This window comes from Mustela lutreola, chromosome 3, assembly GCF_030435805.1.
Source record: "Mustela lutreola isolate mMusLut2 chromosome 3, mMusLut2.pri, whole genome shotgun sequence".
Lineage (NCBI taxonomy): Eukaryota > Metazoa > Chordata > Mammalia > Carnivora > Mustelidae > Mustela > Mustela lutreola.
The window spans coordinates 107,886,383-107,911,146 of record NC_081292.1 but is presented as its reverse complement, the minus strand read 5'-3'; the positions used below and the strand labels follow the sequence as shown (position 1 = coordinate 107,911,146).

At 44.3% G+C, this 24,764-nt stretch overlaps 2 protein-coding genes across 6 annotated transcripts in view; one reads left to right on the top strand and one right to left on the bottom strand.

Annotated features, from left to right (window-relative positions):
- Nucleotides 1–4,696, bottom strand: part of SCTR (secretin receptor) — an 87,515-nt gene extending 82,819 nt beyond the window's left edge. For both annotated transcript variants that reach the window (XM_059166644.1, XM_059166647.1), the window contains exon 1: nucleotides 4,574–4,696. The gene's annotated coding sequence lies outside the window, so the exon portion shown is untranslated. The remainder of the gene's footprint in view (nucleotides 1–4,573) is intronic.
- A 14-nt stretch (nucleotides 4,697–4,710) lies between these two features.
- CFAP221 (cilia and flagella associated protein 221) overlaps nucleotides 4,711–24,764 on the top strand; it is an 87,739-nt gene continuing 67,685 nt past the window's right edge. For 2 of the 4 annotated variants that reach the window (XM_059166635.1, XM_059166634.1), the window contains exons 1-6: nucleotides 4,712–4,849; nucleotides 6,388–6,573; nucleotides 8,755–8,855; nucleotides 17,101–17,187; nucleotides 17,308–17,406; nucleotides 19,042–19,142. In XM_059166635.1, the coding sequence (XP_059022618.1) occupies nucleotides 6,435–6,573; nucleotides 8,755–8,855; nucleotides 17,101–17,187; nucleotides 17,308–17,406; nucleotides 19,042–19,142 (527 nt within the window). In that variant the 5' untranslated portion in view covers nucleotides 4,712–4,849; nucleotides 6,388–6,434. Of the gene's footprint in view, nucleotides 4,850–6,387; nucleotides 6,574–8,754; nucleotides 8,856–17,100; nucleotides 17,188–17,307; nucleotides 17,407–19,041; nucleotides 19,143–24,764 lie in introns of those variants that run through there. The other 2 variants (XM_059166636.1, XM_059166637.1) reach the window with 2 other exon arrangements.

The window sequence follows — 24,764 nt, the reverse complement described above, 5'->3', positions numbered from 1 at the left end:
ATTTGGGCTTTTAAACAGGGGGTGAACTTCTTATAAATGCAAGCATACGTATAATGGCTTGTGTATGTGTAATGTATTACTAAAAGACAAATAAGAATCTGGTGGGTGCCCAAAGGGCCCTTCGTTAAGAGTCCAACTTTTGGTTTCGGCTCAGGTCATGATCTTAGGGTCATGAGATCAAGATTCTCTCTCTCCTTCCACTCCTCAGCCTTGCTGCCACGAGTGCACACCCTTTCTCTCTCTCAAAATAAATAAATAAACCTTTGAAAAAAAAGAATTTAGCAACATAGGTTGCCTCTGGGAAAGGAAACCTGGTGATTAAGGACGGGGGTAGGAGGGAGTTTTTTTACTTTTTAGATTTTGAACCATATGAATATATTGTCCGTATTCCAATTCTATACATACACACACACATACATGTATACGTATATATAAATTTAGATCTCACTTGGCATAACTCATTAACGACTTTATCCTACAACTGTCTTGGAAGTTCTACCATGTGCCAGGCAATATACAAGGTAATGAGCATACAGTGATAAACAAGTCAGCCTCTACTAAACGGATATTTCAGTAAAGAACTGCTATCTCAGTAAAGAGCTGATAGTTCAGTAAAGGTCAACCCCATTGGTCTAGAACCACGTTCTGCAGGAAGCGCATTGAAGGGAGAGCACCCAGTGCAGGGAGAGAAGATGGTGGGGTAGGGCCTGATTTAGAAAGGGGAACCAGGGAAAGCCCCAAAGAAGATCTCTTCCAAAGAAGAGATCCTTAGGCTGAGTAGGAATTAGCCAAGTTTCTCGTAATTTATCACTGTAGCTATATCTATCCCAAAGCTTATAGGCTTGAAATCACAACCATTTTATTATTTCTCATGAACGTTGAGATCAGAGATTCAGGCAGGACTGGATTGGGCAGATAAAGCAGCCCCAGACCCACCCACATTCAAGGGGAGGGCACAGGGACCCCTTGAGAGGAGTGTCAGAATTTTCAGCTTGCTTTAACCCACCACACCAGGCCAAGGGGATGTGGTGGGGTGGAGGGGTGGAGCACACAGGGTCGGGGCGGGAGTTGGGGTGTTGGGGGGGCGGGGGTTGGGGAGAGGGTAGTGTGCATCAAGGAAGCAAGGAGAAGGTGGAGAGAGAAGGTCATAAGTAACATCTTAGAGAGCCTTGCAAACATATTTCTTTTCCGTGTTAAGTATTTTACATTTTCTTTTCCATACAGTGTGAAGATATCAAGGAGTTGTTTTTTTTTTTTTTTTAAGATTTTATTTATTTATTTGGCAGGCAGAGATCACAAGTAGGCAGAGAGAGAGAGAGAAAGAGAGAGAGAGGAAGGGAAGCAGGATCCCTGCTGAGCAGAGAGCCCAGGACCCTGGGATCATGACCTGAGCTGAAGGCAGAGGCTTTATCCCACTGAGCCACCCAGGCACCCCGACATCGAGGAGTTTAAAGCAAGGATATTATCTGTTCCCCAGTGCTTCTGAAGCGGATGCTTATAGTTTAGAGTTTCTGTGCCTGTCTTCACACCCATTTCATGGATTTAGTTTGGCAGAGGCTGCAATACCTTTGTATTCTGCTCGCCAAAAACTCTCAGTAAAATAAATGAGAAATACATAAGCAAATTGGTTAAATAATTGATCATTGAAAACAACTGTAATTGTAGGGCATTGGTACAGTGATTCTCAAACTTTAATGTGTCTGTGAATCTCCGGGGTATCTTATCAATATGCAGGTTCTGATTCAGTAGGTCTGGGATGAACTGAAATTCTGCATTTCTAACAAGCTCCTGTGCAACATTCACACTTGGAGGAGTGTTTAGAAATCACTGTATGTCTGGGCACCTGGGTGGCTCAGTTGATTGAGCATCTACCTTCAGCTCAGGTCATGATCACAGGGATTGAGCCCTGTGTTGGGCTCCCTGCTCAGCTGGGAGCCTGCTTCTCCCCCAGCTCTCCCCCTCTCCCCTTCCTGCCTCCTCCCTCCCCATCCTTCTGCCCCTCCCCTTCCGTCCCCTCCCCTGCTTGCTCTCTTACCCTCTCTCAAATAAATAAATAAAATCTTAAAAAAGAGAGGGAGGGGCGCCTGGGTGGCTCAGTGGGTTAAGCCGCTGCCTTCGGCTCAGGTCATGATCTCAGGGTCCTGGGATCGAGTCCCGCATCGGGCTCTCTGCTCAGCAGGGAGCCTGCTTCCTCCTCTCTCTCTCTGCCTGCCTCTCTGCCTACTTGTGATCTCTCTCTGTCAAATAAATAAATAAAATCTTAAAAAAAAAAAAAAAAAAAAGAGAGGGAGAGAGAGAGATCATTATATGTCAGAATGTTTTCAGTTGAAAAAAAGAGATAATGGGATGTGGGTACCAGGCAAACAGAGGTGAGATTATGTCATCCATGTCCAGAATCTTCCTGCCTCCTGCTCACCAGCTTCACCTTCATGCTCAGGCCCCTCCTGGCCTCTGATGGCTGCTGAGTTTCCAAGGAATCACTTTAGGAGACTACAATGTCCAGAAAGAGGAAGATACTGTATTTATGTGTGTTTCTTTCTTAGGAGGAAACCTTTTCCAGAGGTCTCCCAGAAGTCTTTCTGTAATGTCTCTGTGGGAGCTGGTTACATACTGAATGGTAAATCAGTTGTTGCAAGTGGATGGGGAGTTCCATGACAGGTGTGGACTAATCAGCAGCTACTGCTAGGAGTGGGGATCTGGGGAACTGGAACTGGGAGAAGACTGAGCAAAGCTGGAAGGTGGGAGTAGACAACCAGCAGTGTCCACTATGCTATAATGCGCAATATGGTGAATTACACATAGACCTACATATTATATCTCTATCCATATCTCCATATCTATTTTTATGTCTATATTTACCTATGAAATAGAGAATTCACCACTTTTTATAAAAAAAAAACTTTAGGACAAATTAAAATGTGTTACCCAATACCCATTAACTAGTGTACAGAAACAAGCATTTGATGATTTAAGCTGGAGTGGAAAGGTCTGGGACTGTGGGAAACAAAGTATTTATTCTAAAATCTACAACCTTGTTGGGGCAACAAAGGGGAAAGAACTAAAACAACACGCTGTATAAACAAATGGATTTTTTTTCACCCACTTGGCCAACAATTACTAGATAATCACTATAAACAAAGATCTGCGGGAGATCCAAAGATAAGGCACAGTGCCCTCCTGATCAGAATTTTGCAGTTTAGGGGCACCTGGGTGGCTCAGTCGTTGGATGTCTGCCTGCTGCTCAAGTCATGACTCCAGGGTCCTGGGTTTGAGCCCCACTTTGGGCTCTCTGGTCGGAGCAGGGAGGCCTGCTTCTCCCTCTCCCACTCCCCCTTCTTGTGTTCCCTCTCTCACTGTGTCTTTCTCTGTCATATAAATAAATAAATAATCTTAAAAAAAAAAAAAAAAGAATTTCACAGCTTAAGACACACAAGCAGTAATGGGTGCAACATATAAGAAGATAAGTGCCGAAAAAGATGCTAAAACAAAGCGTATGGAACCCAGATTAAGGAAACAGTACTTCTGACTGGGAGGGCTACGGGGAGGGTAGACGATACCTCCAGACTAGCCTTGAAAGATGGGGAAACTTTTAACCAGTGACCCTGGTGGCAGGGACGGATTGGAGAATAGGAAGATGGGAAAAATGAATATTCCCAGTGGGGGGGGGGGAGGGAACCACATACAGCACAAGTGATGTGGGTGTAGAACAGGCAGATACTCTTATTGGCTTCCTACTCTAATTTCTTATCAACACGAAGCCATAAATAATATCAAGCAAGTGTCAAGGCATACAATGAAAAAAATGAGACAGGGACAACTCCTGGGAAGAGAGAAGCTTGAAACATCTGTGTAAGGAATAGTGTCCACGGGTGAGCAGGATGGAGCAGACACGGCAGGAAGTCTGGGGAGCAAGTCCAGGTTTGTGGTTTACAACTCCTAAATATCAGTATCAGAACAGAAACAGTTCCTTCAGTGAATAATTTGCAACAACAAAAAGCTACGGAGGGACCATCTGTCAACTAAAAGACACCTAAAGGACCTATCAGTCTATTGTAATGTGTGAGTTTTATTTGAATTCTGATTCATCGTGGCAACTCTAAACGTGACATTTATGACACTCGTGGGGCAATTGAATTAATTTTTTAAGGCACTGGAATTGTGGTTACGTTTTTAAAGAGTTCTTATCTTTTGGAGGTATTTCTGAAATACTTATGGATGAAATGATCCCTGGGATTTTCTTCAAAATGATACAGGTTGTAGGGGAAAGGTGCAGACGAAACAAGATTGACCATGACTTGACCATCGTTACAGATAGGTGTTGAAGGTTCATCGTACTATTCTGCCTACCTTTTTACGTGTTGGAAATTTACATAACGGAAAATGTAGAACAAACTATACCTAAGTATTCAGCGATTCCATGAATGGAGGTGTGCCGGGAAGCCCCGCCCACTGAGCTGGGGAGGCCCCGCCCCTTTGGGCCCGCGCCCCCTCCCGCGGTCCGCTCCCTCAGGGTTCCAGTTTACGGTGTCCCCCGACTTTCTCACTTCCCCTCGGGAATCCATTGCCTTCGCACCTCATAGATCGCTCTTTCTCTGTTCTCGAGCCCCTCCAGACTGCTCCGAGTCCCCAGAAGTCACCTGCGGCCTCCAGACCTCGAGCCGCCGCCGCAGGGCCTCCTCCGACCGCAACCTCCGCCCCACGTCCCTGGGGAGTTTGGTCGCGTCCGGCCGCAGACACCGCCCCCGGGAGCTTGTCCGCGTCGTCATGGCGACGCTCCGAGCCGACGCCGACGCCTAGGCCGACGCCAGCATGGGCACCCGCGGAATTCCGCCCCGGAACCATCTCCTGTGTGAGCCGCTTGGGACCTGGGGCGCGGACTTGGCTCCCTGGGCCGCCGCTGAGGGGCTCAGGCAGCCTGAACCCGGGGCGGGTGTCCCGCTGCGGGTCAGCCTGGGCTGGGGTCAGAGGAGAGAGAGGTCGGCCTAAAGGGTTGTGTGAGGATGGGGGTGCTGCGTGGGTCTGGGGTCGACCCCGACCCCTAGCAGGAGACGGAGTAAAGGGGCTCTGAGGGGAGCAGGCGTTTGGCTAGGGTGAGAGGGCCTGCGTGCGGGTAGAGAGGATGCGACCAGGGGACCAAGGACCGGGGCGTGCGAAAAGAGACGGGTTCACCCCGGAGTGAGTGAACTGGAATAGGAGCTCTCCTGAAAATGGTTTAGCCCTTGTTCCTGCGAAGTCCAGGCAGGGAACTTGAGGCAGCCACGGAGAGGGAGCCTGGAAGTGAACTAGAGGCAGGTGCTGTTGAAGGGATGGAGGGGAAGTACACTGGTGTAGGGGAGGCTGTGCTGAGGGGCAAGTCTTCAGAGATGCTAGTGAGAGGAGGTGGGAGGAGGTAAGGGGAAAGGAGAAACTTCCAGGCAATGATTATTAAACACTGTCTTCAGTGTGGTTACTGTATTTTGTTAGGTGCTGTGGACTGCAGGGAATCTAGAGTTATGAGCCTTCTCCAGGAAAAAAAAAAAAGAGAGAGAGAGAGAGAGAGAGGAGAGAGAAAGAAGCACATAAAGATCCACATATGATTTTACATTCACTCTCAGAGACATCGCAGAGCAGCCCCCCAAGCATGTACAAGGACCCCCAAATTTAGAGACTTAGCTGTAGAAGGTGGCAAGATATATAGGCTTTATAAAGAGCGCACAAGGCAATAAATCATTAAGACCCAATGAATAGTAGAGGCGTTAATTGCTGAAGAATGTGGAAGGGTGTTGGGGTCCGCATAGACTTTATGAAGAGAGTGGAACTTAACATGATAAGGAAAAGCAAGTCTGACAAAGGGTCCCCGTGAACCAGGACCCTAGATCCTAGGGCAGAGCTCCTAGGAATGCCTTCTGTGGTGCTGGAGGAGGTCCACCGGCCACTCCAACTTCTCATCACCCCAGAGACGGACCCTGGAAGTTGGCCCCAGGATGTCAAATGGTAAAGGGTTTCATGGTCACATGTAACTAAGAGATTGATTTGGAGAAATCTCAGAAGAAGCCTGTTTAACTATTTACTTCAAACTTTTCCAATTTGATTTATTTTTCCATTCATATACCCCTCCTAATAGCTCAAAAGCATCTCAGGACTACATTTTGGGGAAAGCTTTGAGGAGAGAGAATGAAGGACAACAGAAGGGTTTTGAGCAAAGGCATGATATTGGGTTGTGATGTGTGACACGAGATTAATGGGACATCTCTGTGTGGGAATGGAGTGGCCAGGAGAGGCAGCGAGGCAGGGAGGGCCTGGTACACACAGTCACAGAGGTACATTTGTCAAAGACTGAGAAAAAAACAACTATGTGTGTGGTTTCTCATACTGCTGTTGTTTGGTCCCCCCCACCCCCACCCCCAGGAAATGACCTTTGGCTCTAAAAAGAAGACTCGATTTTTCATGATAAAATGGCAGTGGTGAAAACCCCCAGCAGAGAACTGGGCAATGCCGAAGAACCATTTACTAATGTATCCCCCCTCCTTTTGAAAAGGCTAGTGGAGGAGCCCAAGAAAAGAAGGGAAGTACCTAATCACCTTCTAGAATCAAGTGAGTAGAAAAGAGATTTGCTTTACAATTTACATCTTACCGGAGGATCCAAAGTCCAGAAAGCACAATGGTATTTTTGGTGCTGATTTCTCTATATTGTTTAATGGGTTATATTGTTTTATGGGCTCACAATAGCCTTTATTATTAAGCTATTATGGTTCTATTTAGGTCCCTCCACTCGTGATAGATTCTTTTGATGTAAATGAGTCACCAAGTCACCAAGTTCTATTGCTTCCTCTAACAGCTTACCTGTTTGTCCCCACTGCCTTGTTCTTCATCCTCAGCAGGATCACTGGGTTATCCTAGTGCTCTCCTCTGTATCACCTTCACACCCCGTCAGTTTCCTCTGTGCAGTCATGGCTGGCCCTGCCCCTATCTTGCTCAGATACGTTCAGGGGTTCCCTTGCATTGGGAATAGAGTTGCAATTTCCTTCACTAGGCATTTGGCCCCCTCTTCTGTGGATGCAAGCCTGCCCACCGAGCACCATCCCCGCGCTGTGCACTGCTCTTTCCCAGCTCCAACCACACAGTTACTCCTGCTTCTTCAAGACCACATGCACTTTATACCTGCTTGCCTTTTTCCATGCACATCCTTTCCCTGCCATGCACATGGAAAGCCTAGTAAAATCTTGTAGCTAGTATGTAAGAGGCTAATCATTTTGCCTACATTATTCTCACTTAATCCACACAATGTCAACGTTCAGTTTTTATCTTACTGGTGGGGAAGTTGAGGCTCAGGGAGGTCAAAGGAATTATCCATGGCGGCACAGCTGGGTGGAGAGGTGTTGTTCTGTCACGGTCGACCAATCTCCAGCTCTCTACCATCATACTAGGCCGCTCCTCACTCATCTTTCAAGGCCCATCACAGATGCTGAAACGTGGTATTTCGGTGTGGCTTTTTCGTCACCATAGAACTTACTGAGTGCAAATTGGTAGACTTGACTCTTTCTGGGCATCAACAGAAAAGTATCGGTTCTGGGTCTATTTTGCGGCCCTAGTAACGAAAGCAAAATGTTCAGCATTTAACAAGTTTACCAGAGAAGGTTCATTTCAATACTTAAAAAATGATCAAATAACCCACACTGATCACCCATCCCCCAGAAACACCATCCTGACCCCATCCCAGCCCTTTGGTTTGGCCCAAACCTGATGACAGTGTCAGGTCACCTGGTGAGGAGAAGACCACCAATCATTTCATATGCACTCCAAATGTTTATAAGAATCACAGCAGGCTAAGCAATGGGGGAGGGTGTCTCAGGCTCATGTGTGTTTGGCAATAGCCAAAGGTAAAAGGTCATTATGTGTAAGAAACTGAACAGTGCCTTCATATTGAGAGAGGCTGTTCAGTGGTTGGAATCGGACAGACCTGGGTTTGATTTTTAACTCCTGGCCATGGGCAAGTTGCTTAGTTTTGTTGAGTCTCAGCTCCTTCACCGGAACAATGGAAATAGTACCCACTGCATAGGGCTGGAACAAGGATTATGAACAAATGCCTAGTGGGTTGCCATGGGTTCTCGGTGCGTCCTCTACACGTCTCAACTCCTGCCTCATGAAGAGCTGGGGAAAGTATTCTAGACCTGGACACTTTTGTGAGATCGGCTGTTTTAACCTCGTTCTCAGAACCGAAGAGAAAAATTAAAAAGATATTCACGTTACACTAATAGCAGTTTGAGACTTTACTGTCCAGAGCAATAATGACTCAGAGCTTTACAATTATTCTATCACATTGTAATTCTATTTGGAGGAAATCCAATGATAACAGGTAAATAATCTAGTGATGAAACTAAACACTTGGAGTCTTTAAACTGTGTATTTGTTACATAATAAGTCACATAAGGGTTACGCAGAGCAGCAAAGTTAGGGTGTGTGCTATTGCAAGCTCATGTTTTGTTTCGAAGACTTGTATAAAATAAGAAGAGCAGATTATTTTAGTGGGTAATAAACAATACATGTGAATTTGTGTTGTGATGCTGGTTATCTCCCAAATGATGTGTAAATATAGAAGGAGAAGCAGTACAGTTCATTTGGAATAGATCATTGATCTTGTATCCTCTGTCTGAAATTTCCATATGCTAAAAATACCCTAAATTAAAGAAAGCTCACATTCATAGGATCTTCATTTATCTAATATTTTCTCTTATGTCTCATCTTATGGTGTACTTACCTACATTGTTTTTATAGAGGTTTATGCGAAAGTTGTGAATAATAAGGTTATACAGGCAAAACCTGGCATATTGCATTTTGGAGGCTACGAAGTTGAAAAACACCACCAACAGATTCTGGTAGGTATTTTTTAAGTGGGGTAATTAATCATGGTAACAAAATGACACGAATGTTCTGCATTTATATAACTCATTCATTTAAAGAGCAGCATTATCTGCAGAAGCATAGGTGTGAGTTGGGCCAGAAAGTTGGGTCTAGGATGAGAATTTTTTTTTTTTAAGATTTTATTTATTTATTTGACAGACAGAGAGCACAAGTAGGCAGAGAGGCAGGCAGAGAGAGAGAGGAGGCAGGAGGCTCCCCGCTGAGCAGAGAGCCCGATGCGGGGCTTGATCCCAGGACCTCGGGATCATGACCTGAGCTGAAGGCAGAGGCTTTAACCCACTGAGCCACCCAGGCGCCCCTAGGATGAGAAATTTTAAAGCCACGCTAGTGTCCTTGGACAAGCTACTTTCCCCCTGCCAAGGGCTCCTCATAGCATTCTTTCCAAAGAGGTGTCATTGTTGACCCATTCTTAGGGGCTAGCAACTGTGCTTGCTGTCTCATGGTGATCACGTCTCACATGATTAGATTTCATCCTTACCCCAGCTCTGTGGAGGCTGTGATATTATTCTCATTATATGGATGAGGAAACCAGGATTCCAGAAGTTTCAATAGTTGGTTCAAGAACACACAGCTAGTAAAAGTGATAGAGACTGACTTTGACTTTTAAGCTGCCTTATTCCAAACCAGTGCCTTCCTCCTCCAAGCCTACACAACCAGGGAGAGGGGTATCCCTTTCCTAGGAGGCTTCAGTGAGCATTCTGTTTCACGTTCTCAGGTCCAGTGCTCATGCCTAAATCAGCCATTCTGGCCAGAGAGATTCAAGCCAGGTCTGGGTGGCAAGGGTCCGTCCTACTGGACGGTTCCAGGAGGGGCAGTTGAAAGGATGGACTACAGCCCACCACGGAAGGGTCCCCTCATTGACCTGTGGGTTCAGACTGGGTGGGCCTGGGGTGGCTCCAACATTCCTAACTCCTATGCTTAGAGGGACCTGAATTTTTTTTTTTTTTTAAGGGATGGGGAGGGACGGAGGGAGAGGGAGAGAGAATCTTAAGCAGATTCCACATCCAGCCCACAGCCTGTCAACCCTGAGTTCATGACCTGAGATGAAATCAAGAGTCAGACACTGACTGAGTCAGACCAACTGAGCCCCCCGGGAGCCCGGGACCTGAACATTTAAGCTCTATAACCTCACTGACTTCACTTCAGTCCCCTAAAGTCACACTGAGCAGGTGTCTCAGAACTACCCCTGCTGGGCTCTGGGTCTGAGCCAAATGACCTCTATGCCTGGTTGGAGGGGGGCAGAGGCAGCCTCCCTCCTCATGAGCCCTCTGAGACTCCAGCTTTGTATACGACACTCCACCTCTGGCTCTGTCACCAACAACCACAAAAGTCTCTACTTTTAGAGAGGGGGGGAAGCTGACAAATGCTAAAGCTGTCGGGAGGTAAAGTTAGGTTTCTATCAAGTAGTCCCCAACAGAGGATGCCATTTCCATGCATCCTAGTGCATCGAAGTGGGTAGAGAGAGAATAAACCCAGAGAGAAATCTGTTAGGTGCCAAGCGTTTCCTCTCAGAAAGAGGGTAAGGTTTTAAAACCAGTCTATTAGGCAATCTTCCAGTCAACCTACAAGCATGCACTTCTTAGAACGGAGCATCAAAGACCAAGGTTAGGAAGTGGTTTCGGAGCCTACTTTTTCTGGTGTTAGGTTTGATGTCTCCATGGTGATAGGGTAGATCTAAAATAATTATCTTTCAGAATTGTTCATTGTTTATAATGAATATAGGAATAAATAATTCACTCCCTACCCTCCAGTTCCCTCACTCCTCTTATTCCCTACCCAGTCTACCCCTACCCTAGGCAACTGCTCATCTGCTTTCTGTTGGCATAGATTTAACTATTCTGGATTGTTCATATAAATGGAATCATGTAACACGACGAAGTCTTTTGTGACGGGCTTCCTCCATTTAGTGTTGTTTCCCAGGCTCATCCACCTTGTAGCATCTGTCAGTACCTTATTCCTCTTTGTGACTGAATACTATTCCATTGTACGTCTCTACCACATTTTGTTTATCCATTCATCAGCTGGTGGACGTTTAGATGTCAACTTTGAGGCTATTATGAATAACACTGTTAGGAACATTCCTGTATGTATTTTTATGTGACAGATGTTCATTTCTCTTAGATATATACCAAGGAGTAGAATTGTTGGGTTGTAGGTATATTAGTTTTTTGGGGGCTGCTATAACAAATAACCAAAAATTGAGGGTCTTAAAAAAAATAGAAATTTATTCTGGAGGACAAAGTCCAAAATCAAGGTGTATGCAGAGCTGTGCTCCCTCCAGAGGTGCTTGGGGAGAATCTGTTTGCCTATGGCAGCTTCTGGCAGGTGTTCCTTGGCTTGGGTGTATGTAACTCCACTCTTTACCTCTACCTTTATATACCTTCTCTGGCTCTGTGACTTCTCCTCTTTTAAAAGGATACATCATTGGACTAAGGCCTACCTGGATAATTCAGGAAGATCTCATCTCAAGGTCCTTAACTTAATAACATCTGCAAAGATCATTTTCCCAAATAAGGTCACATCCACAGGGGCTAAGTTTTAGGATGTGAACATACATTCTTGAGGCCACCATTCAACTCACTGTTTGTTTGGTTTTTTAAGGTGATAGAAGCTTATTGAATGCACCACAAGGGAGTGGCAGGCAGGACAGCAGAGGAGAAACCATCTGCTCAATTCACTATTTTATTTGTATTTTTTTATTTGCATGCTTTGTTTGCATTTCCCTAATAAGTAACAATATGGGGGGGGGGGGCTTATGGAAACTTCCAGCTGGCTTAGTCAGTAGAGCATGGTACTCTTGATCTCTGGGTTCTAGGTTTGAGTCCCACATTGGGTGTAGAGATTACTTAAAAATATTTTAAAAAACAAAGAAAGGAAAAGCTTGTGGGAGAAGAAGCCACTTGAAATAGCCCCAAGGAAAGAGAAGTGGGAAGAAGGTATTCAGGGCATAAAGGAAGACATTGAGAGAGGTCCACGGTGTATGCTCCTTATTTGGACACTAGTGTACAATCTAGTTTACCTGGATTGTAGGGTTTGGGGAGGGAGATAAAAGCTTCATTCTGTTGAAGAACAGAGACCATCTCTTTGATACAGCACAATGCCTAACACATAAAAGTTACTCAGTAAACACTTATGAATGACATTGAGTTCACTTCATTGGAAGAGAATGACTTGGTGAAGACTCACACACTCCCAAGTAAATACAGTGTAAAGTCTATATAATCATACTGCTTCTTTCAGACATGAAAACAAACAGGCACAGATAAAAGTACAAAATGATTTCATCTTAATAACATTCTGGGAGATCTTGGGAGGGTCAGCCTCCTGTTTCCACTAGCAAAGTTAAGCGGAAGCCTAAGGCAATTACCTTGAGATTCTTGCCAAAGAAAGGGGAAAATCCAGCTCTGCTTTTATCTTGGTTTTGCTACAGGAAACTGCAAATTGCCCAAGAATGCAATGATTGAATGTGGGTTTACAAACCACAATAAATTGTTCATTAACATTCGAGATTGATCTAGATCGGGTTAAAGGATTTAAAGCATTTTACTTGGATTCATAGTGAGATCAATGCTTTGACTTACTTTAAAATTTGAAAGAATGGTTCCCAGTTTTCTCAAAACAAAGACCTCTTAAATTCTTTTTTCCTCGCAGAAAGATTTTGTTTGTCTGGAAAACTATATTTATTAAGTAAATAATTAGGTTTCTCACGAGACAACCAGTGTTGATGTTGCTAACCTAAAACAAAATTGTTAGAAATTAACAGTTCCTTTAGGCTTTCTGAAATAATGGCATTAGTTTTCAATTCCCTGTTGCAACTTTTAACACTACTCCCCACCATATAGCCAAATATTACATCTTTTATTATAATGAATGGGATCTATGTTGTTTGATTCTTTTAAAAAAAAATTTTTTTTTGATATATCTATCCATTTTAGAGAGAGAGAGAGAGAGTCCACGTGCACAAGCCAGTTATGGGGAGAGGCAGAAGGAGAGGGTAGAGAGAGCCCCCAAGCAGACTCCTTGCTGAGTGGGGAGCCAGATCCATTGCTTGATCCCAGGACCCCAAAATCATAACCTGATCCAAAATCAAGAGTCAGAGGCTTAACCAACTGAGCCACCCAGGTGCCCCTTTAATTTATTTTTATTTTTATTTTTATTTATTTATTCTGAGAGAGAGAGTGGCACAAGAGAGGGATAAATGGTAAGGAAAAGGCATAGGGAGAGCAAGAATCTTAAGCAGGCTCCATGCCCAGTATGGAGCCCAACACCAGGCTCTCAATCTCACAACCCTGAGGTCATGACCTTAGCTAAAATCAAGAGTCAGAGGCTTAACCCACTGAGCCACTCAGGCACTCCCCTATGTTGTTTAATTCTTTAAGAAATGAATTCAGGGGGGCTCCTGGGTGGCTCAGTGGGTTAGAGCCTCTGCCTTCGGCTCAGGTCATGATCCCAGCGTTCTGGGATCGAGCCCCACATCAGGCTCTCTGCTCAGCAGGGAGCCTGCTTCCCCCTCTCTCTCTGCCTGCCTCTGCCTACTTGTGATCTCTATCAAATAAATAAATAAAATCTTAAAAAAAAAAAAAGAAAGAAAGAAAGAAATGAATTCAGGGGCACCTGGATGGCTCAGTGGGTTAAGCATCTGCCTTTGGCTCAGGTAATGATCCTAGGGTCCTGGAATTGAACCCTGCATAGGGCTCCCTGCTCTGCTGGGAGCCTGCTACTTCCTCTTCCACTCCTCTTGCCTGTTTTCCCTCTCTCACTGTGTCTCTCTCTGTCAAATTTTTAAAAAAGAAAGAAAGAAAGAAATGAATTCAGTATTTTCTAATTGGTAATTTTTTATTCATTTGACAATGTAGATATTACCTACTGAATTCCAGTGCTTATCCTTCACATACAAATGAGTGGCGGGCATATTTGAATTTGTTCTGTCACACTCAGGTTGGAGGAAGCGACAGGTTTCTATTTTATTTTATTTTATTTTATTTTATTTTATTTTATTTTATTCTATTCTATTCTATTCTATTCTATTTTAATTTTATTTTTTTAGTTAGGATGTGCCCCAGCCCTCACCCACAGGTGCTGGTTGTATTTTTCAGTCTCAGGAGAGCCAGTGCCTGTCTCCTCCCTTGGGACCATTCAGGGATAGTGGAACACCTGAGCCCACTCAGCGGCTTTGAGCACAGACCTCTAGTCTCCAGCCCGTGACACTGCTTGTTGCAAATTGACCTAAACCCACGGAGTGATTAGATATTAGGTAGATATTGAGAACCTGACCCTGATGGGAGGTGGGAGCCAAAGGTCCCCTCCCAGCAGCCTTGCAACCAGTTGTATCTGCGGCTATGAAACAGGTGCGGCTATGAAACAGGTCCGAGAAGAAATTCTGCCATGCATATGACACTCACTAGCAAGCAGGCAAAAACGAATGACCATACTTGACATCTCCAGGAAGGCCCAACCATATCTCCTTGCAAGGAAGCTTTGCTGGCAGCAAATCTAGTAGGTCCACTGATAGGATTAGCCTACCTTCCAACCAGATGACAGGATTTTTTTGTGCTGTGCAAAACACAAGACCCGAGGGAGTCCTGGGTTTTTGAAGGTCATGCTAAAGGATCCTGGGTTTTGGGCTCACTGGATTCCCAGATACCTTTTGTTTAAGAGCAGGAATGCCTGTATGAAAGTTCTGGTAAATATACTTATCCTGATATTGTAGACCCTCTAGTGCCAGTTCAGGTGAGAAGGATTGAAATGGCCTGAGTCACAACCTCTGGAGTATGGATTCTGGATTAGGCTCCCACATTGTCTACTAAGCACTCCTGGAGTGCAGATTACTGATTTCTTCTAAGGTTTACCACCCTTGGGATGCATATTAAAAGCAGTCCCTACACCCTTGTTTGTTGCCCTGTCCTTACTGGATTTAAAAAAAAAAAATTTTTTTTTAAGTGACAGCCAATATAACTGCTTCTGTTCCCAGTTCTTCCTGGACTCTCCACTCAAGGCTTCCAACACCAGGGTCTCCCCTGATGACAAGCATGGGGACAGAATTCTTTGTCAAGGCTTCCAGGCCCTGGGGCTCTATGGCTACCTACACATCCCCAGGCAGGTCCCACCACCCCAGGATTCTGGGTGTGATGGGCACAGGCCCCAGGCATCCTGGGTCCCAGCATACCTATCCTCCCTCCCCCCATCTCTCTTGGAAGGACCATCTTGTCCATGGAGCCCCAGGAGCCCACACCTTCACCAAGACTGCCCCTGTGCAGGGCCCTTTGGAGGTCCAGAACAGCCTGGAGAATTTTTTTTTTTTTTTTAAAGATTTTATTTATTTTATTTGACAGAGAGAGATCACAAGTAGGCAGAGAGGCAGGCAGAGACAGAGGGGGAAGCAGGCTCCCTGCTGAGCAGAGAGCCCGATGCGGGGCTCGATCCCAGGACTCTGAGATCATGACCTGAGCCGAAGGCAGCGGCTTAATCCACTGAGCCACCCAGGCGCCCCGAATTTTTTTTTTTTTTAAGGTTAATAGCATATTGAAAAAAAAGAAGAGATATGTCAAAACAGGGCATAAAATAGGGTCATTTTAGGAATGTTCACAGGTGACAAATAAGAGTTTTTAACAAATCCAAACACCACTGTAACCTCATCAGGAAGTAATGTCTGAATTTTAATTTAGGGCTTCAGTGACCATGAGGCCTTGGGCAATGAGCCCCATATCAGGCCCAGCCTCTGGCCTGGACTTTGGAAACAAAGGCCTCTTAACTGTCCCCTGGCCCAGGTGAAGACCCAATCCCCAGATCCCGAGGTTCTTGGTCCCATCTCAAGCAGAGGGGGAAAACACTCCTATTTAGAGACCCAGTTATTTTATAAAGCAAGTTGTCCTGCCTCACAGCGGGGGCCTTCTCTGGTCACCATCGGAGAACTCCTGACTTTCCTGACTTCCCACTTCTTTTCCATTTGCCCCAGGCATGGATTGGAGGCTGCCTTAGCCACTCTCTTTTTCCTGATTTTTTTTTTTAAAGATTTTATTTATTTATCAGAGAGGGGGGGGGGAGAGAGCGAGCACAGGCAGACAGAATGGCAGGCAGAAGCAGAGGGAGAAGCAGGCTGCCTGCTGAGCAAGGAGCCCGATGCGGGACTCGATCCCAGGACGCTGGGATCATGACCTGAGCCGAAGGCAGCTGCTTAACCAACTGAGCCACCCAGGCATCCCTGATTTTTTGACCACCATAGTGTCGCCGGGCCCCCAGGATCAGTGGCATGTAATTTGAAGTAGTTGTGGGAGGTGGTGGGTGGCTGACTTTCTAGCTGGATCAGAGGATGAAATGGAGTTGTGAAAATTCATAAGTGATAGGAAACCTGGTTCGTGATGGAGTCGGGAGGCTGTCACACCCCGCTATTCCTCTGTGACTGCAGACCCCGTAGGAAGAGATGTACCTTGCAAGTCCATACTTTAGGTACCACTTCACTGACTCCAGCAAGAGGAAGGAAGATTTTCCTTCTCCCCTAGCAACAGCCCAGCCAGTGAGAAACAGTCACAATCAACCAGTGAAAAGTCCCTACACTTCAAATTCCCAGTTTACTCCAATGGACTTTTGTTTATAAATAGTCCTCACCCCCTTCCCTCTTGCATCTCCCTTGGTCTGGGACTTGTCTATGGTTTTGCAGCAGCCTTCTTGTCCTAGTTTGCAAATCTCTGTTATTCTACATAAACCCACTTTTTGCTGGCAGAGTAACTGGTGGTTTTTTTTGTTTTGTTTTGTTTTTGAGGTTAACAGAGCTCAACAAAAAGGCACACGTGGTAACTGGTCAGAATTAGGAATGAGAGGTGTATAGAGGAGTTTACTGTCTGGGGGCTACAGGTTCTAGTAAAGTCCCTAATCTGGGCAGAAGGCACTTTGGTAAGCTTTATTATCCTTTATTGGGTGTTGTTTTCAGGGTACTTGGCTAGCTCAGTTGGTAGGCCATGTGACTCTTGATCCCAGGGTTGTGAGTTCAAGCCCCACATTTGGTGAGGAACCTACTTCAAAAAAAATTGTAAGTGGTGCTGTGTTTGTTTTACTATTCTTTAAATGGTGTATGATGCTTTCAAATCTTCTAAAAAGTGAAACAGTAAATTTTGTTTCCTCAAATTCCTTTAGGAACAAGATGATGAGATATGCAGCTAGCTAAAACAATGTTTTCCCTAAGCACTTCTCTTTCTCTCACAGCATCTGGTCAATATTTCCAATGAAGACGTACATGTGCATATTTTACCCCCTCAAACCAAATACTTTCAGATCAAGTATGTGAAAACGGTAAGCACGGCCTGTTGCCTGTTCTCCATGGGGCTCTCTTTGGACTGTGACTTTCCGTGTGGCGGGTCCACTTGGGACGCATGTGTAGTATGCCGCCACCACAGCCCGCTTATCTTCTAGGAACACCGACTCGTTCCTGGCTTGTCCCTCACTGTCACTGTTACGTTTTCTCCAGATGAGTGGCGATACTATTATGATTGCATTCGGGTTCACTGTAAGGTAAGTTTTCTTAAGATTGTTTTTTTGGAGGGTAAGGGACGGATGATGTCAAAACTTATACTCTGAGGGAAGAACAGAGGGAAATGGAGCAATAAGTGTGGTTTCTCACCCAGTGCGTGTGTTCCTTGGGCAGCCAGTGTGAGTAGCATGAAGGGTCCTTGTCCGGTGACTTGGGTTCTGGGTGCAAGAGCAAGAACCAAGAACCAGGGAAGAGCCATAAGACATCATTTGCTTCAGGTTTCCAGCCTGCCCTGACCTGGAAACTCTATCATGAAGCTGTAGGAGTTGAATTAAAATTTAAAAAAAAAAAAAAAAAAAAAACCTTTGTCAAATAGCTTAAACAAAGTCCTTGAAGTACTAGGCTTCCAAATGATCAGGATCCCCGAATTGTGATTACGAACCCCAGGGACTAGATGGTGTTGTGTTGGAATGTCCTCAGAGGCAGCCCCGTGGCCAGCAGGGAGATAGGAGCCTGGTAGACTGACCCCAGATGGCTGGGCTGTGTGGGTCCTTGTGAGCCTTTTCAAGGTCACCAAATTCATCCTGTGGCCTCCAGCCAAGGCCAGCTCCATGTGCTGTCAATCCATCTCTTCTAGCGGCCCCCCAATATGTCCCTTTGCTCCCCTAGGTCCAGTTCTTGCAAGTTGAGAAGGCTTAAGGGGAACTAAAAGTACACCTTAGTAACCCATGAGTTCCAATCTTTAAAAAGAAAATTAAAAAGCTAAACTGAAAACAAAGGTAGGGTATGGCTTTCAGCAGGAGCACCTGCACCAAGAAGATGAGTCTCGAGGACAGGCATGGTACAGAGGGCCAGGGCCCATCTCCTGCTACTCAGGGATAAGGCTAATATAATACTCTGCACGGATGTAATGCTCTTATCTCTTTCAGGCCATCATCTGCCTTAATTCTTAAAAATACCTTTATTTTGTTTTTAAAATTGTTTAATCTTTAGTTTTTTTAAAAAAGATTTATTTATTCATTTGAGAGAGAGAGAGAGCATGAGCAAGGGGAGGGGAAGAGGGAGAGGAAAAAGAGGGCTCCCCGCTGAGCAGGGTGCCTGATGCAAGACTGTATCTCAGGACCCTGGGATCATGACCTGAGCTAAAAGCAGATGCTTAACTGGCTGAACCACCCAGGCATGCCTTAAAAATACCTTTAAAATAAAGGCAGAAGTATTCCCATTTTGCAAAGGAAGAAACAAGGCTTGGAGAGGTTTTGTTTGAGGTCAAACATGAAGCGGGATGGCCAGCAACCCTCTGGGCCTGATGTCAGTTCATAGTTTATGGTTCATTGCTCTCTGTTTCTTTTGGGCTCCTACAAACTAGGTTTGCTTATAATTTTCTCAAATAGAAGTAGGTAGATTACTGTCTTGGTATCTATAGGAAGACATTGTTATCTTTAGCTTTACGGGATAATAGTGAATATCACTTCAAGGAAATGTACTTAAAAATTTCCTACAATTTGTTTATAGTTGGGAAAGCTCAATATTTCTGGTGTTATATGTAAGCATTCAGGTTTCTTAAGGAAATGTTTTTTAGTGATAGCAAGCAACATAAGAAAGTACCTACAAGTTCATTTTTGAAAATTAGAGCCTTCAGTATGGTAAACTTGACTTTTTCCCTCCATTAATTTTAGGGAGATGACACTTTGCTTATTCCCATCCATGCCTATCCTGTCATGAACACATTGGACTTTCCCTCATTTATAAATCTATCCAACGTTTTCCTTGGTGAAAGGTGAGTTACTAAGATGAACTACCAAAATGTTATAGGTCATGAAAAGTTAAGGTATATGCGCATAGAAACTTAGATTTGTATTTTTCCTAATGGCAGGTTATGCTTGTAGCTGAGTTAGACTGGACTTATAGTTGGAAAGGCAAAACAAGGGGCCCCTGGATGGCTCAGTAGGTTAAGCATCTGCCTTGGGTTTGGGTCATGATCCTGGGGTCCTGGGTTGAGCCCTGCATCAGGCTTCCTGCTCAGTGGGGTGTCTGCTTCTCCCTCTCCCTCTACTGCTCCCCCTGCTTAAGCTCTCTCTTTCAGATATATATATATATATAAAATATTTTAAGACAAGTGCCTACCTGGGAGAATTGTCCTGAGGATTTAAATAGGTTAAAGTAGAATTTAACAATAATTTAATTTAACAACAATAGTTAACAATATTTGAATGTTTGATTTATGCAATATTTGAACATTTTAATACTTAATAATAGTAAGAAGAGTGCTTTGCATGCTTTGCATGTAGCTACTGATTCAAATTAGCTATCAACCTTCATCATCATCACCAAAGAGATTTTGACCTAAGTAATGTACAAGAGATCCAGACAGGTTGACTCACACATTAGCAAAGGTAGACAATGTATAGAGAAATTATGATGAGAAGCTCGGAATGGAAAGGCTGGTGGCCAAGTTGAAGGTGGGCTTCCAACACTGAGTGAAGGGGTAAGAGCTGAGGGGCAGTTGTGAAGCTCCAGAAGAGCGGGTCAGGACCTGTGCCTCTGCTGGGGAGAGTGGCCCACTGGCAGGTCTGCAGCAGGGCAGGGAGGAGGGGCCCTTTTCTCTTGGCCTTTATATGTTAAAAAAAAAAAAACAAAACAATGTTACTGAGATATAATTCACATATGATAAAATTCACTAATTTAAAACATGAAGTCTGATCATTTCTAGTACAGGCAGCCATCACCACAATCAGTTCTTGAACATTTTTTTCATTACCCCAAAAGGAAACCCATTACCCATCTCTCATTTCTCCTTCAAACTTCTAGTCTCAAGCAAACTCCACTTTACTTTCTGTCTCTATAAATTTGCCTATTCTGGACATTCATATACATGGGAGCATACATTAGGAGGTCTTTTGTGACTGACTTCTTTCAATTAGCATAAGGTTTTCCTGGTATCGGTATTTCGTTCCTTTTTATTGCCATTTAATATTCCATTATGTACACATACCACATTTATTTATCCATCAGTTGATGGATATCAAGTTGTTTCCACGTTTAAAAAAATATATTTTATTTAATTATTTATTTGACAGAGAGAGAAAGAGCAAGCAAGAGAGGACACACAAGCAGAGGAAGTGGGAGAGGGAGAATCAGGCTTCCCACTGAGCAGGGAGCCTGATGCAGGGCTCAACCCAGGACCCTGGGATCATGACACGAGCCGAAGGTAGCCGAAGGTAGATGCTTAACGACTAAGCCACCCGGGTACCCCAGTTGTTTCCACTTTTTGGCTACTTTGAATAATACTGCTATGAACATTTGTGTGTTATGTTTTTATTTGGGTATATACGTGGTTATTTCTGTTGGGTATATACTGAGGAGTGGAATCGCTTGGTTATGTGGGAACTCTATGTGTAACATTTTGGGGAACTGCCAGAATTCTTTCTAAAAGGACTGCACCATTTTTAATTTCTACCAGCAGTGTGTGAGTTCCAGTAGCACTTATATTTGTGAATGTCAGAGGAGAGCAACTCTACCTACAGCTAAAGAGAAATTCCTGTATATTATGGAGAAGGACAAAGGTTATGGGAAAACACAAATCTAACAGAGGTAGCTTCAGAGAATGTGTTTTCTCTTTGCATGTAGAATCTATTCAGACAAAATTGCCAGAAGTTACGAGATCTACATTTAATACCACCGAGTCTGCTTTCTTACTATGAGGTTGCTTCTGGGGAGAAGCAACTGCGATCTGGATAGGGCCTCTCTGAGGACTGGATAGCCTTTCCCACAAGATCATGAAGTGTACTTGTATATATTCATCAACCACATTTGCAACTGGCTGGATTTGATGGTTGTAAATTTTCCTTGCTGAAATAAAACTCTATGTGGACATTTGCCTCTAAACAACCATGGCTGCTTAAGATCTGGTAAAATGTATTTTGACAGCTTCTGTAAATAACAAAAAATTTGCATTCTGGTCTCTGTCCAACATCTCTAAACCAAACACTTTGGGGTGCAGAGGACTTTTAGTTCTCTTTCCCTTTTGGGAGTTGAAACTCTGCTTTATAACTAGTCTAACCACCATGGCTGATTAAATTTCATAACCACTTTATATTTTACGGAGTATTATAGACAAAATACAATTTTCCCCTGGGGTATTTGGGTGGCTCAGTTGGTTAAGCATCTCCTTTCAGCTCAGGTCATGATCTCAAGGTAGTGGGATTGAGCCCCACAACCGACTCTCTGTTCAGCAAAAAGCCTGCTTCTCCCTCTCCCTCTGCCCCTCTGCTCATGCTTTCTCTCTTTCTCTCAAATAAATAATTAGTCTTTTAAAAAGTGCAATATTCCCCTTCCTATAGATGCAAGTAACTAAGAACATGCTTTTATTAGGTGCTGAAATTTAATATCTTTCCATTCCTGTGGTTCTAAAAAGATTCACATAGATTCATCAAGCTCTGTAGTTTCTCTAGCAGTGTCTACCTGGTACCCAATAACCGGTCAAAATCTGTAACAAACCCAGTCAGTTGACCAGTTCTCTGCATGCAGCATCAACATGTCTTCCTTGCACCAAGATGACTGTTGTCCAGTTGGTTAGTGTGCTCTAGACAAGCTTACATGAAAGTCACCTGGGCCCTTTCCTGGACTCCCTGTCACTTCCCCATTTTCCACTCTGGACCTGGTTGGTCCCATGGGCAAGCCAGTCATGTTGCTCCAAAGCAAGTGGAACGAAGAGTCCATCTTGGGGCTGCAGATGCTGTGTAGACCACAGGGTCACATTAACAACGCCAGCAGAGCAGGTCCCTGGCTATACCATCCCAAACCCGGGCCGGAACTTTTACATCATTAAGTTTAAGAATTTACCAAAGGATGCTTTTCTTTAGGCAGTGAACCCCATGGCTCATTTCAGAAAGTGTGGGAATACCCAAGGTCATAATAGGATGTCCAAATGAAACCTAGTTCTCTCACTGCCCTCTGGTTGAAAGCATATGGGCCACAGGAGAATGTGAGTAGCACTGGGAGGGAAAGATCAACAGTGAGGGTGACTGGCATAGACAGCAACCGGGTCCTGTTTCGAATAGTGCGAGTAAAGAGCCTCTGCTTGAAGGGCCCACAAACCAGCTGTAACTGGGTTAGAATGAAGGGGTCAGAATGACTGCAACACAACATTGATCTTCAGAAGGATATTTTTGAAGCCCTCCCTACTCAAAGAGAATAAATTCCCATTTTTCAGTTCATCCGGGGAAACACTGTCCTTATGCTAGGGACTCTTTTTTTTTATGTCCCAGAGTCAAAGTTGACACAAAGGAGCAGCGACTTTTTTTTTTTTTTAAAGATTCCATTTGTTTATTTGACAGAGAGAGACAGAGAGGTCACAAGTAGGAGAGAGGCAGGCAGAGAGAGAGGGAGAAGCAGGCTCCCCGCCAAGGAGAGAGCCCGATGTGGGGCTCGATCCCAGGACCCTGGGATCATGACCTGGGCCGAAGGCAGAGGCCCAACCCACTGAGCCACCCAGGCGCCCCAGGAGCAGCGACTTTTTATGGAAATATTCTGACAAGGGTGACTTGAACTCATCAACACGCCTGTGCTTTATTTCAGCCCCTACTTTGAGTTTATCGAGCAGCCGTGAACTTGTATTTCAAAATTGATATTCGGAGGAAAAAGGCACTTGATAACAGCCTGAACTTTTACTATATAAAAAATTCTATCATATTTTATAGTTAAAATTGCTTTGATTTAATACCCCTTTGCTGACCTAATATCTTATGCCAGTTTCTTTTTGTGAATTTTAACAGGAAATGAAAACCATCCCATTCCTAAACCTTAGGGATCTATATCAATAGTGGAAGGGCATAACTGCTTCCCCCTTTCATTCAGCAGAAGTGGGTGCCAACTTGAGACAGTCACCAAAGGAAACTTTTAATGGAAAGGCTACACTTTTTTTTTTTTTAACAAAATGTTGAGTTTTAGACTTTTGACTCCTAGGGAAAGTGATGGAAAGGCTAGAAAACTGAAAATGTGGGAAGCAGTATTGACCTTATTAAGGCCTGGTTTGAATATTGTAATACTCTGCTTTTCTCCCTTAGATTTTGTACAAATTTGATTTGGAAAATTGCTTGATTGGTTTACATGGGTCTAAGGGACAGAGTGGCACCAATGTTTGGCCAGCACCTAGAACAAATGAATGCATGCATAGGGGTAGTAACGAAAGCTGGGTTATTTCTGTTGCTTAGGTTCCTGTAGGCATTGAATACATTCTTGGAATGATTCCTTAAACTCCATAGCATATACATTTTGTGACTTATATGAAACTACCAAGCTGCTATCGTGAACTAAGCAGTAAGAATATTTTTTTAAAGATTTATTTGAGGGGTGCCTGGGTGGCTCAGTGGGTTAAGCCTCTGCTTTCGGCTCAGGTCATGATCTCAGGGTCCTGGGATAGAGCCCCACATAAGGCTCTCTGCTCAGCAGGGAGCCTGCTCCCCCACCCTCTCTCTGCTTGCCTCTTTGCCTACTTGTGATCTCTGACTGTCAGATAAATAAATAAAATCTTTAAAAAAAAAAAAAAAAGAAGAAGATTTATTTGAGAGAGAGAGCACGAGCAGGGAAAGAGGGAGAAGCAGACTCCCCACTGAGCAGGGAGCCCGACACGGCGCTCAATCCCAGGACCCCGGGATCACAACCCAAACCCAAGGCAAATGCCCAACCGACGGAGCCACCCAGGTGCCCCAGCAGTAAGAACTTAAAAAATGAACTACATTTTAAATTCTACAAAAAATATCCAGGGGCCAGTCCCAAATTCTGATATTTAAGAATATAACACAAAGAGTTTCTGTGTCTCCCTAAAGCACATTCCTGGAAGCAGCAAAGACAAACACTGTAGTTTTTGGTGTTGGAGAGACACTCCTAAATGGAAAGTGTTTTCTGGGCATGTCTCCTCCTTGCTTGGTTTATACAGCAGACAGATCTCCCACCAAGCCCTGTCCAAGAGGCCACATCTGGTCACCACTGCTGCTGTTCTCCATGCTCAGCATCCAGGTCTCTGATACCTGCACGCATGCATGTGCACATGCACACACACACACACACACACATACACACACAGTGTACACATACCTGTGCGCTCTTCCCACGGTTTCTAGAGGAGCACCTGGGTTGCTCAGTCAGTTAAGTGTCCAGCTCAGTGTTGGCTCAAGTCCTGATCTCAGGATCGTGAGACTGAGTACCGCGTTAGACTCCAAGCTCAGTAGGCGTCTGCTTCGATATTCTCTCTCTGCCCCCCACCAAGTAAATAAATCTTTAAAAACAAGACAAAACAAACATGGTTTCTAGAATGTGATTATTTCATGCTTGTCGGAATACTTAAAGCAGAGTAACTAGCAACAGTCAACTGAATTGTGACTTTTCTTAAACAATTGCT